Genomic DNA, 18150 nt, shown 5'->3' with positions numbered 1-18150 from the left:
GAACAAAAGGAGCTCGCGTCACGTATGCCCTAGCCCCATTTTTCTTCTCAAACATGAATAAATGAATAAATAAATGGAAAGGAAAATGAAAGGAAAAAAATGATCTTGCATTTTTTTTTATGAATATGAGGTAAAATATAAACAAATGTCCTCGTGAAACATATTGAAGAGTAGTTTGATTTTTTTTTTATTCTGAATACTTCTTTATTTAGTGTTAATAAAACGTTAAAACTAAATTAAATACTGTACCTTATCAAAAGTATTTGGCGATTTCCTAATTTTGTGCAACACCAACAGCAAAAATCCTCCCAAAAACGTACATGCATTCATAAAACCAATGATTCCTGGTTGAGACGAATTTCCATAAGACACCAAAAACCAAACTCCACCAAATTATCCCAGTCTACCCAAAACTATTTTTGTCTGCAAATTCAGAGCCAAAACCGCCCAACTGTTGCCCGATCTGGCAACACAGGATGCAAAGGGAGTTCCTATCTGTGATATTTTTGAGCCATTACACTCTGGAATGAATTAGTTATTTGATTTAATTTTTTTTTTTACAATTTCCACACAACAGTGAGAGAAAATCCAGTGATTTTGTGTTTGGGAAACAGTCAAAACATACACACACAGGACATGTCCGAACATGTTCTTTGTTGGAGGAAAAAATGACTTTTGTTCAAAAATTAAAGGCATTTCCAACCATTTAAATCACATTAAAACAATATAATCTGTTCTCAGAAGTTAGTGAAAATGCCAACCTTCCCAAAATTCATCCTTCACACCAAATGTTTTAAATTTTGAATATTTTTAATTATCTGTACAGAACCGTTTGTTCTTAACTCCATGTTTACGTGTTTGAAGGTAAACTCAGAAATTGCATCATTTCACAGTAGAAATGTGTGACTGTTTCTGCAAAATAAAGTTTATTTGCTGCTCAGCAGATGGGGAACATCCTCCAAAATCATTTTTTGTTATGCCAGATGTTCTTATTGTATTACTTTGTTGCAAAGGTGGGTTTAGCTCTTAAATTGTGTTCGGGTCAAAAATTGACCCCCCCCCCAAAAAAAAGATATACACATTTTAAACAAATAAATAGATACAATATGGAGGATAAAATACACAAAATGCTCTTCACCCCTCCCATCCATTCACCCCATGCATCCAACATAATAAAACATAAAATGATAAACAAGTATATAATATAATCAGAAATCTGACTGTATTTCTCAATGTTTTCAGTGTTTGTATATTTTATCTTATACCTGCCTTAGGACAACAGATGTAATTTAGTACTTGTGCTAATTCTGGTATATTTATGTTTTTGTTATGTTAAAACATTGATTAATATGCACTGTCTAAATTTAAATAAGTAAATAAATGCATTTTAGAGAAAGAAAATGATGTTATAGTGATTGATTGAATGATTGATTGGAGAGCAGAAAAGCAGAAGGACTTCTGTGATCCAAACATTTACATAAATAAAAACTGGACCTACAGTCCTTATAGCAAAAGCTCAGTGACATTTAATCAACAACGATGTAAAAATGATGCAAAAAAATCACCAATAGTATAGGTATGAAATGAGCAGTACAACATTTAAGTAAAGATCTGAGTTATCACTGTAGCAATGAGCACTTCTTGCCACCAGAGGGAGCTACAAGGTCATTTTTAGGAGAATATTGGGAAACGTCATAAAACACTTATTAGCTGCTATTACACATACAAAAATAATAAATGCAGCCTGAAGCAGAGGTTTTAATTTAAAAATCTGTTGTGGATTTAACTAAAAGTATTCAAAGGGAAATTAAAGACAAATTTGTTCAAAATCTTAAACTTTGAATGTTATTTTTAAACTTTTAGGGAAAAACATAGAAAACATAAAAATATACATGAGTAAATATATATTTATTGGTTGATTAATTACATCAGTAGGAATGTCATATTGAACAGATATTTAAAAAAATATATTCTTAAGAATTAAAAAAAAAGATTAAGATGATGATCATATTTAAGATATCAGTACCTCTTATTTTAAGAATTACTGTCAACTGTTCTAAACTAACCTATACGTTTTTTGGATTATTATCAATAAAAGAATGAACAAATATGGTATCCTCCAGAATATACTAATAGAGTACAGTATTTTACTGAGCGAATGGAATCATCTCTTCGTGTCACAAACCCTTCTGTTGCAGCAGCTATAATCTCCTGAGAGCTGGGAATGATTTACAAAGCAGCTATCATTATGGTGTTATCGGTGCCGCAGACACTGTTAGTGTGGAGCCTAAAGCTGGATTACAATGAAGCACATTTGACAAACCGGTTACACAATCCTCACACGCTTACTCACATTGTTGAATTTCCTGTTCAAATGCAGCTTTTTTCAATAGTAAGAAAAAAAATACTTTGCTAGACTTTGAGAAAAGGGAAGCCAGTCACTTTCTGTATTTCTTAGTTTATGCCACAGCTCAAATAAAGACATAAATGATTGATTAGTTCCTCGTGACACTTGTATTTGTTTGGTCAACTGTCCTAACTTGCAGAATTGCGTGGCTGAAGTTGTTGCAAAAACCACTAAAGTGAGTCTTTTGTCTGCAAAATATTCCTAAATTAAACCTACCTTATATTAGTATTCTTGCAAACTTTTCACCATATTATAATGCCGTTTAAATAATCCTTCAGGTTTTTTTTATTCTCAAATGTATATTATTAAATATTTTTCTACCCTTTAAAGATCCACTCCAATGAAAATAGTGTTTTTGGTGTTTTTACCATGTTATTGTGGCATTTTGTTTCAAGATGGAAGACATATATTAAGAAAATTAAGCTTAGAACTGCATTTCTGATGATTTCTTAGGTCAAATTGAATAAAAAAGAATAAATGCAGCTTGAAAAAGAGCGTATTTGTAAAACTACGTAACAAGCTTCCTCCTCTGAGCTCTCAATAGTGATGGTAAAGGGGGCGGGGTTAACCCACGTCAAAAGTTCTGCCCCCAACTTAGAGGTGAATTTCTAACAAACTCCTGCCGCTCTGCAGAAACGATGTCTTAAAAAACGACACAGGTTTTTGCATTTTGGCTTAAAAAAAACAAAATCATGATTAAAAGATCACTGCAACACTTTAAAAATAGATCAAAAGATGATTAGAGTGGAACTTGGCAGGCAGACGCTGCACATTAAGCATAAATGTTGATGTTTTTAAAAAAAAAAAAAACTGCACAACACGAGCCCCAAACAAGTATTTACAAAGACCCTTTCAGCAAGGAATGATGGGTTTTCACAAACACAATACCTGCAACTGGAACTGCAGGTGTTGATTGTTGGACAAGATGAATCACGGCACTGATTTGAAAGAACACTTGAGACGCTGTGAAGCCGGTTAAGCAGAGTCGAACGCGTGTCGGGTTCTTTTCAGGGGAGAAAGCAGCTTTTTCTTACCTCTCTCTGATGAAGTCTGTCAGCTCCTTTGTGGAAATCTGGCCATGCTTCATGTTGTGATAGAGCACGTCGAAGCCATTATTCTTTTCCCCCTGCAGGTCAGAGACAAAACAAGGCGGCAAAATCATGAATCCCCAGGAAATGAAACATAAAGTGGAGTAAATAAACATTATTCTGACCATCTTCATTTGCAGCTTGTTGATTCTGCATTTATTTAAACAGTGATGCCTTAAAAAGTTAGAAAAATATTCTGAATTATTACTATTTCAGTATTTTGGCTTAAAATGTTTCCTTTTTCACTTTAAGGTTCTACTTCCATCATCTTTTGATATATTTTCAGCGGTCTTTAATTATGATTGTTGTTTTCTAGTTAAATAGAAATTTGCCTCTGAGTTGCGAGTGGGACCCCGCCCCTGTTCCCGTCCCATGGCATACAGCTCAAAGCAGGGGCTTGCATATTTCCTACGTCACATATACGCTCTTTTTAAAACAATATTTTTTGTGTGCTCCAAAGTTTTTACAACTTGAATAAAGAAATACTCAAAAATGTAATTTTACTCTTAATATTCTTTAATTATGTCCTCCATTATCAGAAAAATCCTATAAGAACAGGTTTAAAAACATCCCTAACACCATTTTTATCAGAGTAGGTCTTTAAAGAAATCAAAATAGAAATAAATTAGTGAATTTAACTGAACGTTAACTCAATTTATAGTCATTTTTATGGTGGTACACCGTATAATAATCGAGACAATCTCATATTTGTATCATTTTTTTCAATAAATCACTTTACTTGTGGAGTATCTTTCATCAACATGCACAGAACACAAGATGCTTAGCATCAAAAAGACATATTTAAACAAGTTAAAATAATAAAAAGTCCAAACACAAAAGACTAAAACAACACAATCTAAATTGGAAGGAAGGAAGATTAAAATAAAGAGCTTCAGGTATTTCTCTTTGTCACTGGCATTCATCCTTCTCTGTCTCAGATCTACCACCTGAGTTCCAGTCGGTAGAGACCACCACCTCCACCACTACAGACCTGTTGCCTTAGCATCCGCAGTCCTGAAGTGCTTTGAAAAACTTGTAGCTCGGCATGTTAAGGACTTCCTTCCACCCACCTCTGACCTACAGCAGTCTGCTTACAGAGCTAAGCGGTCAGCAGCACGATGCTGCAGCGTGATGCTGCATACAGCATCTTAGTTGAGAAACTGCTAACACCTGACTGGATGTTTAAAAAAAAACGATGCAAGACTTGGTCCTCACTATTCACCCACACTCACATTGAGTACCAGTTCTTTCCCTACATTGCTGACCTGCTCACTCCTCAGACAAAATCCCTCCATATACAGAAGACGCTACTAAAGAAAGATGGGACACTCTATAAGGAGGAAATCCAGATGTCAGAGGATGGTTCTGGAGAAGGGAACAATGCGGCCCCTCAGCGTGGCAAGGTCCTCTGCACCTTCACCAGAAAGGATCTTTCCAATACAGAGCTCGTGTATGAATTCCCTCAAAACTCCTCGGTTAGCGCACTATATAGGGCACATGTCAAAGTCGAGATCCAGCCCTCCGGATAATTCTATCCGAACCTCCAGATCATTTTATTTTATTGTTATTAATGGCTTGATGTTATCTTGCGCTTATTTCTAACTTGTATAATTTTGACAAAATATTTTAATGGAGAGTAAAATATTGAAAGTTATTTAAGGTTTAAGTTAATTTCTTCTAGAATAATATTCCTATTTATTCATAATTATGTTAAAAAGTTACGTTTTAAAAGTTTAAAAAATTAAGTTTTTGTTTGTTCAATAAATGCTTATCCTGTTTCAGTGCACTAGAAATTTCCCAGAAGTCTCTTCAAAAAACTGGAGTGCACCAATGCTCACTAGATTTACTAATATAGACAATAATGCATTTGAACAATTTGTCGTTTATATTATAAATCATCCAAAGTTTTCATCAACAGAACACAGTGGATTCATAAATAGTCTTCATAAAATGTTCATATTTATTAGGTTTTTACTTCAGGAAAAAGTAGTGAGGGCGTTATATATTCTTTTATGGATTTGGGAGTATTGAGGGAATTTGGACTCAACCAGAGAATGTCACATCCTACTTCCTGAAGCTGCTCCACAAGGACCATCGTCGACAAAAAGTACTGGCCTCCTTCAGCTGCACGGCCCTGAATTACTGCTGCTGACAAGAAGGAGGTGCAGAAGGTCTTCAGGTCAGCACCTCCCTAACTCCTAAAGCTTTTCTAGAGTTCAAAGGGTCCAAGGAGACTCCTACCATCCAGCCTTTTACCCCTTTACCCTTCTGCCCTCCAACAGATACAGGGGGGCAGCAAATAGACTGGAAAGCTGTTAGGACTGTATATGCTTTAATTGTGTTATACAACGTATAAGGTCGACAGATTGCAGGAGCAAAGACAAACTTCAGATCAGAGAATGACAAAGCAGGGATAAATAACAAACTATCTCCCTTAAAGCTCCCGGTCCAAATCCCCAAAAGGTAAGATGAATTTAAAAATCAAACAATTTTTCTCGCTCTTCTGTTCAGCTCCTGGTTTGAGAGAATCTGACATGGAATTCTTTAAATGTTTTAGTTTGGAAACCATCATTTCCACTTCTAAGATAAAAAGGGAAGCGTTTTACTTCCTCCTGGTCTTCCACAAGCTTCTGTAATCTGAGGAGGAACAGTACAAACATCACACTCTCATTCTTAAAAGCTTCAAAATCGTGGAAAACAAAACAATCACCAGCAACTACGTATGTTTGAATGAAACTTTATTTACAACACCAACAGGGTGCCAACGTGCTTTACAATAAAAATAAATTAAAAGATGATAGAAAACTATTGAAATTTTAAGAACAAAAAAAAAACATAAAATGCAATAAAATACATAAAAGACATAATTCAAATAAAACGAGTTAAAGAAAATAAAATGCCAATTAAAAGCCATTCTAAAAAGATAGTTTTAGTTGATATTTGTTTAAAAAATTACAAATAAAGATATTATTTTTTATTATTAGGGTCATCTAAGTCTATTTCATTGTTTTGTGATTTCTGCTGCTCCTCCTGCATCTTCCTCATCTAATGTTGCGTTTACATCTCTGCTTTTAGCATATTCTTTTGCACATTCTTCAGCACGTTTAGTATATGGTGTTCACACTAGATAGGCAAGGAGGGGCTTCTTCTTCTTGTTATACTGTTTTCTAGCGCAAAACAGCTGGTGCTAAATATCAAAGCGGTGCAAATCTCACAACTGTTGCACCAGGATTTTCTCTTTTTCTTCAAATAAAAAGCCACAATGGAAGTGCACTTAGCTGTGAATAAATGTGGTTTTGTTAGTGTGTATCAGGAGATTGGTGCACACTTCTTAAATACTTGTATGCGTATAGGAGTCATTTTGAATGCTTTGTTAATTTCAGGCTGGTGTGATTTTAAATTGTTTGTGTATGAATTGTATTTTGATATTCAAGTGTACAGGTGAATGCTCAATTGCTAGTACACACAGATATGCACAAAATGTATTGTAGGAGATAGAAATCAAGTATTATGCACACACAAGTATTTAGAGAGTATTTCCTCTCCTGGAACAGTCCCAAAACAGGGTCACTTGAAGATGCAACTATTGCAAAGCTATTCTCAGGGTCTACAGCTACTAAATTATAAAAGAAAAAAAAACGTTTTCAGGTCTCATTGAATGCATTTATGAGTTAGGAGATTTGTTCTTAATAACAATCATAAAAACAAAAAAAAAGATGAAAATGTTGAAATCTTGATCAAAATGAACCCAGACATGAAGTGGAACACCTCCAGCTTCAGCTGAGCGGCCTGCCTTCACGTCAGCGAGCTGCTCACTCAGTCCCGCTTCCTGCTTCAATAACAGAACTATTATGATTCACTACACTGAGTCCAGCTGCCATAAAAAGATCTATACACAAACTAGGACGCACACATGAGATGCAAGATAAACCACAGGTTTTGCTTTAAATGAGGAGCTGAACATTGACGTCTGGCCTAAACGGAGGAAGTGACAACCGACGGTTTAAATCCACCCAAACAGAGCAGAACAGAAACAGGAAGACGGACCGTTCTGTGCAACACATGAGGACCATGATATCAATGAATAAAAGACAGAAAACAAACAAAGGAAGCAGCCCCAGGGCGTTTTTCACTTTGCTTTGCTTTAAACAAAGCTGGAGGACTTTCTGAAGAAAAAAACCTATCAATGTAGAAAGCAAAACTACAGTGAAAAAAAATATTATTTTTGACTAAATATAGACGACAATAAAGAACAAATTGAAGCAACAGTGTAGAAAAACATGGAAGCGAAGCCATACTGAGCCCGTTTTGACATTGTGTAATTCAGAGTACACGGGTAAAAACATAAGTTACCAAACAATGGCCCGGCAGGTGAGACGGTTTCAGACAAACAGGTACCAACAATAAGGTACCTCAGCAGTCTAATGTGCTGAGAGGCTGAAACGAATCCCAGAGTCAGTGTGAAACCTGGCAGTGTCGGGTGAAATTCAACTGATCTGCACAAACGCCGCACAGCCCTGTGCGCTCCAGGGCCAACGAAAACAAAAGTGGTGACCGGCTCTGGAAGCAGACGGCTCACATCGAGCTGAGATCTCTGGGCTGATAAAGGGAGGGGGAAGCCTTGTGTGTGCAAGAAAGAAACTCCCAAACTGAAAGAAGCTTCTTATCTGAGCAAAACCACCAGTGAGATACTGAACCGCAGGCTCAGAGCCACATAGGGTTCAGGGAACTCTCACCTAAACTTGAAAGTTGTTAAACAAACAAGAACTCAGCTTCAGAGAAAGATCTATGAGCCACAAATTCTTTGAACATGTTTGAGCTCTTTAACAGCAAAAAAAAGGAGCCACGTTATACAGAGGATTCCAATTATACTCATTTATATTGATAAATCTTGGAAATAGGGAATAAAAACTAATTTTATGTATGAAACAAATTGATCTCCACATATTCAATATCAAATCAGAAAAATCCAATCATCTTTTTACTTAAAAGCCCATTTCTTGTACATTTTCAACTGATTTTCTATTTGTTTTTATGTAAAAAGAACCACTTCTATCAACTTGTGTTAACTTAAGTCTGTTTTAACTCTTAGTTTGTGAAAAGCAAAAATGATAATCAAGTAAAATTTGCTTTCCGAAAAAAAATCTCAAACAAATCATGACTTTTAATCTAAAATCAAGACCCACTCCGATCATCTTTTAATCTATTTTTGAAGTGTTCCCAATGGTCTGTTAATTATGACTATGCTGTTTTTTAGCCAAAATAAAAGAAAGCTGTTTTTCTCTTGCTGAAAGCTCTCTATTAACAAGCTCTCCCACTAGCTTACAGCCCCTTACACCCCCTAACTATTACGGGGAGTTATTCAGCCGTGCAGTTTTGAACCAGCTCAGAAGAGGAAAATGAAGACGTACATGGATTTAGTCGTCTATAGGTAGATCTATCAGATTTGAGTGGAGCAGCAAATTTTCTGTCACAAAAAGGTTCTTTTTCAAACTACATTTTTTCATCTGCTACTGATTCAAATTAAACAAAGAAATACTCATAAATTCATTTTTAAGCTTTTCCTTTATATATGTCCTTCATCATTAGAAACATTCCACAAGAACATGTTATAAACACAAAAAACACAATCATCACTGGAGTGGGTTTTTAAGGTCCCTTGTCTAGTTCAAAAGGATTCCAGAGGAGAGTTTATGGCTGTATTCAGACTGGACACTTTGGTTCGCTTAAAGTGAATCAGAGTTCACTTCCACCAATAAAACAGAACCACTTTTCAGTCTGAATGCACCGAAACGGACCCTGGTCCAGAACCAGGAACTGCTCTTTGACCCATCTTTCGAGGTGGTCTCGGTTCATTTCTCATCAGACTGAGCTCTGGTTCGCTCCTAGTTTCCTCAATCTGAGCAGGCTCCGTGCTTGGAGTGGAACAACTGGACCAAAACGGCCACCGTAGCCGGGCATTATTTGATGTAAACAGAGTAGGAAGGAAGCAAGACAAATTTAAAGCAACAACAACAAACAGCAATTCATTGAAATGTGGCCGGATGAATGAAGGTTCATAAAAACAACTCTTTCCGTGATGCACACTACTTCTCACAGTTTACACGAAAATCTATAAGTCATAATCATTTATCAGCATACCTTCTTCCCAACCTCCTGCAATACACACCTTGCAGCATACCTCCACTGTAGCAAAGAGTAAAGTGTTATACCTGATGTTGATAACGTTAAATTAGTTAGCAAAATATAGATTTTGGATATCCAAACAAGGATTGCAAAGCTTAGGACTTCTATTAGTCTTTCTGTTGTTGGTTTGCTTCGTCCTCGTAATTCCTGGCCAATGACCAAAGAGATCTTTAGTCACAAGCTTTAGTTTATGTCTGTTTGATAATAGCCCGAGTATAGACCAAACGCAAGGTTCAGTACTCAATCCGGACCAAATTAAGCAGAATCAGTCCAGACCAACGAACTTTTCCAGTTCCAGTCTAAATACACCCTAAAGCTGCTAATGACACAGATTATTAAACAAAACAAGCATCGGTGCAAAGGCCCTCTGTGCAAACTGCTTAAATAAAGCCATTTGAAACACATTTAACAATTCTTTTGGGCAAATTAAATGAAACAATGGATATTCTCCATCATTTGAGAAAGTAAGCCCACAAAACTACTCATAATTATAAACTGTAGTCGTCCACAAATAACAAAAGTAAGGAATAATTTATCTCCTTTAGGAAGGGAGGTAATTACATCTGGTTTCACAGACTGAGCTCTTCTCACGACTTCCAAAGTCAATAGTCAATAGATTTCAGAGAAACTCAAGTAAAAATGACGATGCAAACTGCTTGTTATGGAACCAACAAACCGCAAAGCTTTTGGAACCCTATTGTGTATTTGCACTCAACAGTGTCATCAAAATAAACATAAGCGGGATGAAACACAAGACATAAAGCACAAGTTGGAAGGAGAGAATCACACACATCAATGCTCTTTAACATCTCCCATCTTAGGATGGGGCTCTGTTAGAAGCTGAAAGATTCAGGGTGATGGGGATGAAGGGTTCAACGCCCGAGAGACGGCGGTAAATCCTAATATATCCCACAGCATGTGTATGACGGAGTTATCACAGCTTTACATCCCACCTCTGACATCAACTAAAGTGTACAAGGCCAGAAATCTGTTTTTTATGGAAACAAATGTGTTTGCAATCTAATATTTGACAAGAAAGTTTAATCAGACATTGCGCACAGGTTTCAGGAGATGCTTCCTCATCATTGTCGGTAGAGCTTCAGGTAAAGTAGAAGGTATGTAGACTTTTCCAAACCATTTACGAAATGTGGTTGTGTTTTGCCTTGCTTTATGCACAAATGTGTTCTTTGATGTAATGCCAGCACAGATTCCTTCATTTTTTCTTTACTTCCTGATAGACATCAGTGAGAGCCAATGATTTCACTTTTGCACCCAACTTTGTAACAACAGACTGTAAGAATGTAAGCGCCCAAGTTCAGGAGAATTTGCTTCCAAAATAATTTCCTTCAATTCCAAATAAGTCTTGATGGAACTCAACCTTATCTGAAACAACTAAAACATACTCTGTATAGTGTTTATTGCAATTCCGTGAATAACTTACAAAGGGGGAAATCCATGAAGTAAAAAAATAGATGTTTTAAAACTCCTCACTACACACATGCATTCAGACCGATGTAAACATGTTCACACTTTTCTCCCTTTAACTCTCACAAGTTCAAACCTTCATGGAAATATTATGAGTCCAGTGTTATAGAATGAAAACAAAGATCTGATTGAATATTCATGTAACCTGTCAAGCTGCCATGTGACATCTGTGTATATGAGACAGGCATGGTTGCACAAAAGAGATTGATTGAGATTAACAAGATTAACAGCCAATCAGGAAAGAGAACATGGTGTGCCATTTAAATAAAGAAAAAAAAGAAAGCATGCAAAGTTTTCTAAAATCTGCAAAACAATGAGACAAAACAAGGTGATCCGCAAAATAGTCCAAGAACATTGTACATTGAAAAAAATAGCTAACAGCATTTAAAATAGGACACCTCCACATACTTGTTTTGTTAGGTCATGTTCAAGGTAAGAAATGTGATTTTATTTACTAGGGGTTCCCAAACTTTTTCCAGTCAGGTATTCCTTAAGACATGTCAGCTTTAGCTAGGTATCCTTGTGACCAAAAATTGTGTATTACAAAACTGCATGCATAATAAATACTGCACAGTAGATTGCTTTGACTGCCAAATTATTGTAATTTTAGTTACATGATCTGTGGATACGCCCATTTGTAAAACTGCGTAAAATTCACTGAGGTGCATGTGCTAAGGCAGATGCTGTAAAATACTTTGACATTGTAAAAATGTGGCATATGACAAAATTCTTTGATAGTCAAATAGGCTTTCTTTCTTTTTTTTTTTTTCTACCCAACTCTGCCTCTTCCTCCTCTCTCCTACTCTCTACATGCGTTTGTGTACGTCCAGGTGTAAACGTACCATGGTTTGGAACTACTGATTTAGACGATTCAAGCAGCTGTCATGAAATAACGTTTTAAACATGAGAAAAGTCCTGGTGCTTTCCATCAGCTGATTATATTTTTGAGCTTTTATCCAAACTTTCCATGTGGGATTTGAACACGACTGGTGAGCCAACAAGATTCAAGCCTCAACTTAAAAAAAAAAGTTTATTTAACTAACATAAATCATGTTTCTTAGCTCTGAATATGACCACAGACAGAGTATGCTCCTTTTGCAGAAAGTAGTGAATCTGTAAACATAGTCTGTAAATAAAAAATAAAAAAAAACCCTAACTCAAATAAATGTGGGAATCTTTTTATACTCTGCTTGTTTTAAATATCATCCAGAACAGAGGGGAATTGAGGACCAGAGCTGAGACTTGGATTTGGTTCGAGACTCACAGGCAAGAACAGAAACTGGAGATAAAATTCAACATTAGAGTTGTGAGACTTTACCGTCGGGACTTGTGAACAATCAATATTTGTTTCTCTTCCATTTGATGCCCAGAATAGTACTTTTGCCCTGTTGCCTTCTAAACACCTACCACCTTTCCATCTCAACATTGGTGAGATACACCTGATATGAACACAACTTTCTTGGGTCTAACAAAGTGAACCTCTTTTTAATAGAATAGCGCCAAATATAGCGATTACGGAAGAATAGACATCGTCAGCGAACAATATTGACATTGTCAGTCAAGTTTTAAAGACCTTAAAATATTTTTAACATTTGTAGTAGTCCGAGTGAATTCTGGTTGTGTATAATAGCATATTACTCTCTATCAGACTGACATATCTAATCATGGCAGATGGCAAACCTTTATCCCATTAGCCTCACTTTGTCATGTAATGCCTCGTTTCCACTGAGCGGACCGGACCGGTCCACTCCTGGCAGGTTTAGAATGGTCGGGGCAATTCAAGTGAGTGCTTCTATTGACCATCAAGGTGCATGTGGGGTGTAGACCGATGACGTAGCTGTGCGTCTTAACGGTGCAACTACAGAGGTTCTCAGTATTCGCGGATGCGGCGTGTCTCCGGTCTCCAAACCCCCCGAATAAGGGGGGGATAGTGTATGCAAAGGATTAAATATTCTCTGCAAGAAGATTGCGGGAAGCGAAGAAGAATCCAGCCAAAAAGAGGACACAACATTTGGTTTGGATCTTGAGTTGGAAAAAGTGCTGGTCTGTTATCGTAATACCTTTCCGCCAATCTTTTCATCTTGTGATGACACTAGCTCCGCTCTAACTGGTCCATTCCATTTTTCTGTGGACTTACAACCAACTGGGGACCAAAAATGTTACGAATCGGTTCGGCCAAATGGGTCTATTTTATAATGGAAACGCTAAAAATACCGTACCAATCCGGTCCAGACTGGTCTGGACTGCTCAGTGGAAATAAGGCAGAAGTATTTTCTGTCAATGCAGAGAAGCTTCCTATAGCATTTTGATCTGCTAAAGAAATGGAAGATATCTTTAATGAATAACATGAATCAAAGTGTCCATGTGGGATATTTTAGTCTTTATTTGTAGTTTAGATCTTAAATATCTTAAACAAATCTATCATGGAGGCCTAATATTGAAATGCACAACTGTCATTAAATGTCTTACGTGTGGATACAGACCAGTAACAGGCGCATCTGACTGAGGTATAAAATCCCAACTTGTCAGTATAAATGATCAAATTCTGCCAAATGCTTTGGATGGAAACCTCGATTTCTCTTCCGTCTTTCTGGGTCGGGATGTGAGATATTTGCATAACATATGTTGCATAAGCAAGCAGCCTGAACTAGTTAATTGGCCCACGAGCAGGCGAACCGCATTTACACCGGTAGCCCTGTAGTTTAGCCTTTGGATATGGCAATGTTTTGGCTTTGCAGTTGCCATATGATGAGGCCTCGACCTTTGAACCTGGTCATGAGCAGTCATATCTGTGAACAGGTCTATACAACTCCGAAAATATGACTGACCTGCAGTGGGTGATTTGAGAACTTTGCAGACACAAAGCTAAATATCATCTTTTGGAGCGTTCCATTTCCCATCTGATATTTAAACTCGCAACTCCAAGACACAGAGGCTGAGCTTTGTTTGTCACAAATATGAAAGTGATGGGATACCTCACTGAAAGGGCTGATCAGTTTGTGAGCCTCCTTGTTTAAGGTGAAACACAAGCAGTGACGGTAAATACCAACAACCGCCATAAGGAACGATATCTGTTTCAAGCACAACAATGCATTCTTGATTTTCTGATGGTTCTCACAGTTCTCTACAATTAAAAACAATTTGACCATTTCTACATATCTTCTGCTAACAACAAAATGAAAAAATATAAATCATATCTACTCTTTCTAATGTTTTATCAAGCTCGAGTCTTCACAGGCTGTTCCATAACTCCCGTAAAGGCGATTACAGAGTTTACTGAGTGAAAGCGTATTAGACCACACACAACATAAAGACTACAAGGGAGGAAAAAAAGTCATCCTGTTGGCTGTATCAACACTGTTTGCTTATCAAACTGCCATCTTATTTTCCCATGACACTCTGCAGGCTGACTGACGACAGATTAAACATGAACTCACAGAAACAGCCCGGAGCTAAACCCTTCCATGCACTGGGACTTTCAAGCCCCTCCACACATGCTAAAAAAGTGCATGGAGAGGGAGACACAAAAGGGAAATGAAACTGTCTGGAAATCAATCCACAGGGCGGAAACGTTGCAGCTGCTGACCAGTCAAGTGCTGCAACTTTTGACAGAAAAAAACAACATAGCTGAGCTGGGGCATACCTGGCTCCTGAATCGGATCATTTGTTTTCTCAGCTGGTTAGGAATATTTTACATTACAGATTCAAGTGAAAGATTACAGAGAAAGAAAGATGTATGAGAAGAAAATTAGTGAGGAAACAGTATGTGCAACTTCCTACTCCTTTTGCAAGAAATAAATCTGCAGCAAAACGTCCAAGTTAGCCAGATGAATGTGTGCGCTCTAGCGGTAAAGATTTGCAGTCGAGTCAAACTGGAGATGGATGCGTCCCCCAATGCCAAGTATGTGCATTTGTGTGCCCTGCATGCTAAACGCACAGCTGATTGCTGCCATCACTGGATTCTCTTGTGGCTCGCTGCAGGGCACAAAGAGCAGATTGAAGCATCAGGGGTGAGGGCTCTCAACTTTTCCATTCGGTTAATGATGCAGTCTCGTTTAGAGTAAAACACTGGATAACATCACTGTACTGTCTAATTACATAGAGACGTCTGGCTTAAGTTCAGCTCTAGAACTGCTTTGTTATTTCAGCTTCAATTCCGTGTTTTTTTATCCTTGAATGTGGGTACCTGAGTTCAAGTGAGACTAGAAACCTTTCACTCCAATGAAAATATATATTTTTTTGGTGTTTTTTTCTGATGCTGGAGGACATACAAAAAGAAAAATAGCATATTTCTTTATGCAAATCATCGTGAATCAGTGGCAGACAAAAAATGCAGTGGGAAAAACCTTGTAGCAGTGATGTCAAAGCTACAAGCTCCCTGCCTAAAGTCTAGACTACGTCCATGTACGTCTTTGTTTTCCTCGTCGGGCTTCAAACTGTACATCTCTGTAGCTCCAATATTACGTTTTAGCTGCTGCGCTAATGTTATCTTGGGGTTGAGGGAGGCTGTAAGCTAACAAGAGAGTGTCAACAAAAGGATGATGGGAAGCAAGTAGAGGTTTACTTTGCGCCAATGAAAGCCTGCCATTCTGCAGAAACTATATATGCTTAAAACAGAGTAAGTTTTGTGATTTTGGCTGAAAAAAACATAAAGTCATAATAATAAGACAACATAGAACACATAAAAAAGGTGCAGCAGCATAAAATACAACACTTTTACTCCAGATTCATCTTATCTAAACCTGATCTGTATGTAAAAGAGCAGGTTTGACAACACTTAACTATACAAAAAAAATATTTAAATCATGGTAGGAATGTAATAACTCAGTAATGAAACGTCTTCTAGTGTTAACTATAGTTACTTCAGACAAAATAACACATATTTAACATTTGCAAGACATAAAAGTTATATAAATGCCAAGTTACTATTTTAAGAACAGCATATCTTTTATAAAATGTCCTCTCTCTGAATTTAACTAGTTTCTAGGAAGCATTGAAAACAAGTGTAACCTTTAAACCTGCTTTAATGTAGTAGAGCCACGTCAAATAATACGAGGTATTTTAGATGACCTTTAGCAGCAAACAGATCAATTTGCAGTGTATAATAACACACATAAACCCCAAGTTCTTTAAAAAATAAAATAAAATCAAACTTAGTCTCTTTTTAAGCTAGCTTTAAACATCTGGCCTCTCACCAAAGCTTAAAAAATGACGCGTCAACGGGAAGGCTGTGACTGACAGATTAAGTGTCCAATCGCGTTCTTGGAATTTACCCTAAACATTCCAAGAGATCCGGACGCAACCAATTAATGGGAAAAGGGGGTGGACCGTTGGAGCTCTAAAGTTAGATTGGCTCACTGAGGCCCAAGCTAAGGAATAGCCGAAGAAAACTAGCGATAGCCGCGGGGCTGACCGGTTGGTCTCCCCCTTAAGGGAGCGTCTTGCCCGCTGGGACAAGCGTCCGGCTGCCCCCCCTCAACGTGAACACGGCGTGACGGCTGGCTGACATGGACGTGACAGAAAGGAAGCGAGAAGAGCAGCGCCGGTGAACAACAAAATTTAAAATGTAAAAGCAGGACCTACCCAGAAATTCTCTAGGAAGTAGGGCGTTATCATCTTGCTCTTATCTCCCGTGCCGCCGCTCTTGTGTTCGCTGTAATGGAAGTTTCAGAGCGAAAATCATCCGCCGTTCTGGCCCGTTTTTGTTGTGTCTGCCTTTCCCCGTTTTCCTCCTCTCCCCTTTCTTCTCCCTTCCCCGACTCCACCTCCCCTCGGCTCTCTTCTCCTTTGGTTTCTTCCGACGGAGACTCCGAACGAAACAGCGCTACCTACGGCCGGCTCGCGCCCAGACCAGAGGCGCGAGTCCATCAAAAAGACACATTTTTTTCTTTACTTTCGATAAAAAGTAAATACATGTAATATTTCGATTATTTTAACTGTTGAACAAACTCAAACAGTGGTTAAAAATGAGCAAAACGTCACCGGGTCTTTAAAAATTTACAGCCAATCAAAAAAAAGTGACCGGACACGGTTGCTATGGCTACGTTTGACATACGGGTTTTCATTGGTTGAGGGTTAATGGCAAAGCAAGGCAGATGTTCGTGTCTCAAAACAATGGTCTGAACCAATGATATATATACATATTATAATATATATTAATGGTCTCAACACATCAGTAAGACCAGGGCAATTAAAAAATAGAAATAAATATATAACATTTTCTTTAAATAAAAAAAATAATATAATTTAGAGAGCTACCACAAATTTGACCAAATTCTTAAAAAATATTTAACAGAAAAGAAAGATTATCCCCAAAGTCAGTATTTACAAATATGTGGTGCATATTTTCCTAATATAACATGTTAATCTAATTAAATGTTATTATTTTCTATAGATATTGATTTACTTTTTTTGTTTTTACCTGTTCATATATTATTTCATTTATGTATGTGTGTTTAATACATATATCGCCTTCCTTTCTCTTGCTGTGTAACGGTGAAATTTCCCCATTGATGAAATCATAAATGACTTTTTATTCTACCATGTAAAATGTGACAATTTTCTAGATTTTTTTTTTTTTAAATAACTATACTTTTTTGTATACCTGGCTGAAAACAAAACAATAAAACAATAGATTTGATTTATCTACACTACTATAACAATAGAGGCATTTTGGCTCCAAACCTTTAAATACTTTGCTACACACTTTAAAATGAAAGGTTCAAACTTTTTTTTTTTTAAATTACGATCCCTTTTTTAAAATGTATTCAATAATATTAAGCTGTTATCCTTTCCTTCTTCCACCCCGTCATTTTATTTGCTAGAACTCAGTTTATACTGTGAACAATGAAATTTTTGTTGCCTTTATCAGCTGTCTGTACAAATATGTCTTAATACTTAGTGCAAAAATCTGTGTTTTTTTTCTAAATCAGTGGTCTGCAAACTTTAACGTTAAGAGTTCAGTTTTTCACTGACCAAACAGCC

At 37.1% G+C, this 18150-nt stretch overlaps 1 protein-coding gene across 4 annotated transcripts in view; it reads right to left on the bottom strand.

Moving 5' to 3' along the window:
* The window catches only part of fcho2 (FCH and mu domain containing endocytic adaptor 2), a 57120-nt gene extending 39980 nt beyond the window's left edge, over positions 1–17140 (bottom strand). Inside the window, exons 1-2 of one of the 4 annotated variants that reach the window (XM_024299337.2) lie at positions 16750–17140; positions 3442–3533 (exon numbers count right to left, since the gene is read on the bottom strand). In XM_024299337.2, the coding sequence (XP_024155105.1) occupies positions 3442–3533; positions 16750–16782 (125 nt within the window). In that variant the 5' untranslated portion in view covers positions 16783–17140. Of the gene's footprint in view, positions 1–3295; positions 3316–3441; positions 3534–16749 lie in introns of those variants that run through there. The other 3 variants (XM_024299338.2, XM_024299339.2, XM_036214449.1) reach the window with 3 other exon arrangements.
* Between the last annotated feature and the right edge of the window lie 1010 nt (positions 17141–18150).

The sequence above is a fragment of the Oryzias melastigma genome, linkage group LG12 (genome assembly GCF_002922805.2).
Source record: "Oryzias melastigma strain HK-1 linkage group LG12, ASM292280v2, whole genome shotgun sequence".
NCBI classification, from domain to species: Eukaryota; Metazoa; Chordata; class Actinopteri; order Beloniformes; family Adrianichthyidae; genus Oryzias; species Oryzias melastigma.
Note: the sequence above shows the minus strand (reverse complement) of the source record. Positions and strands in the feature narration are given on the sequence as shown.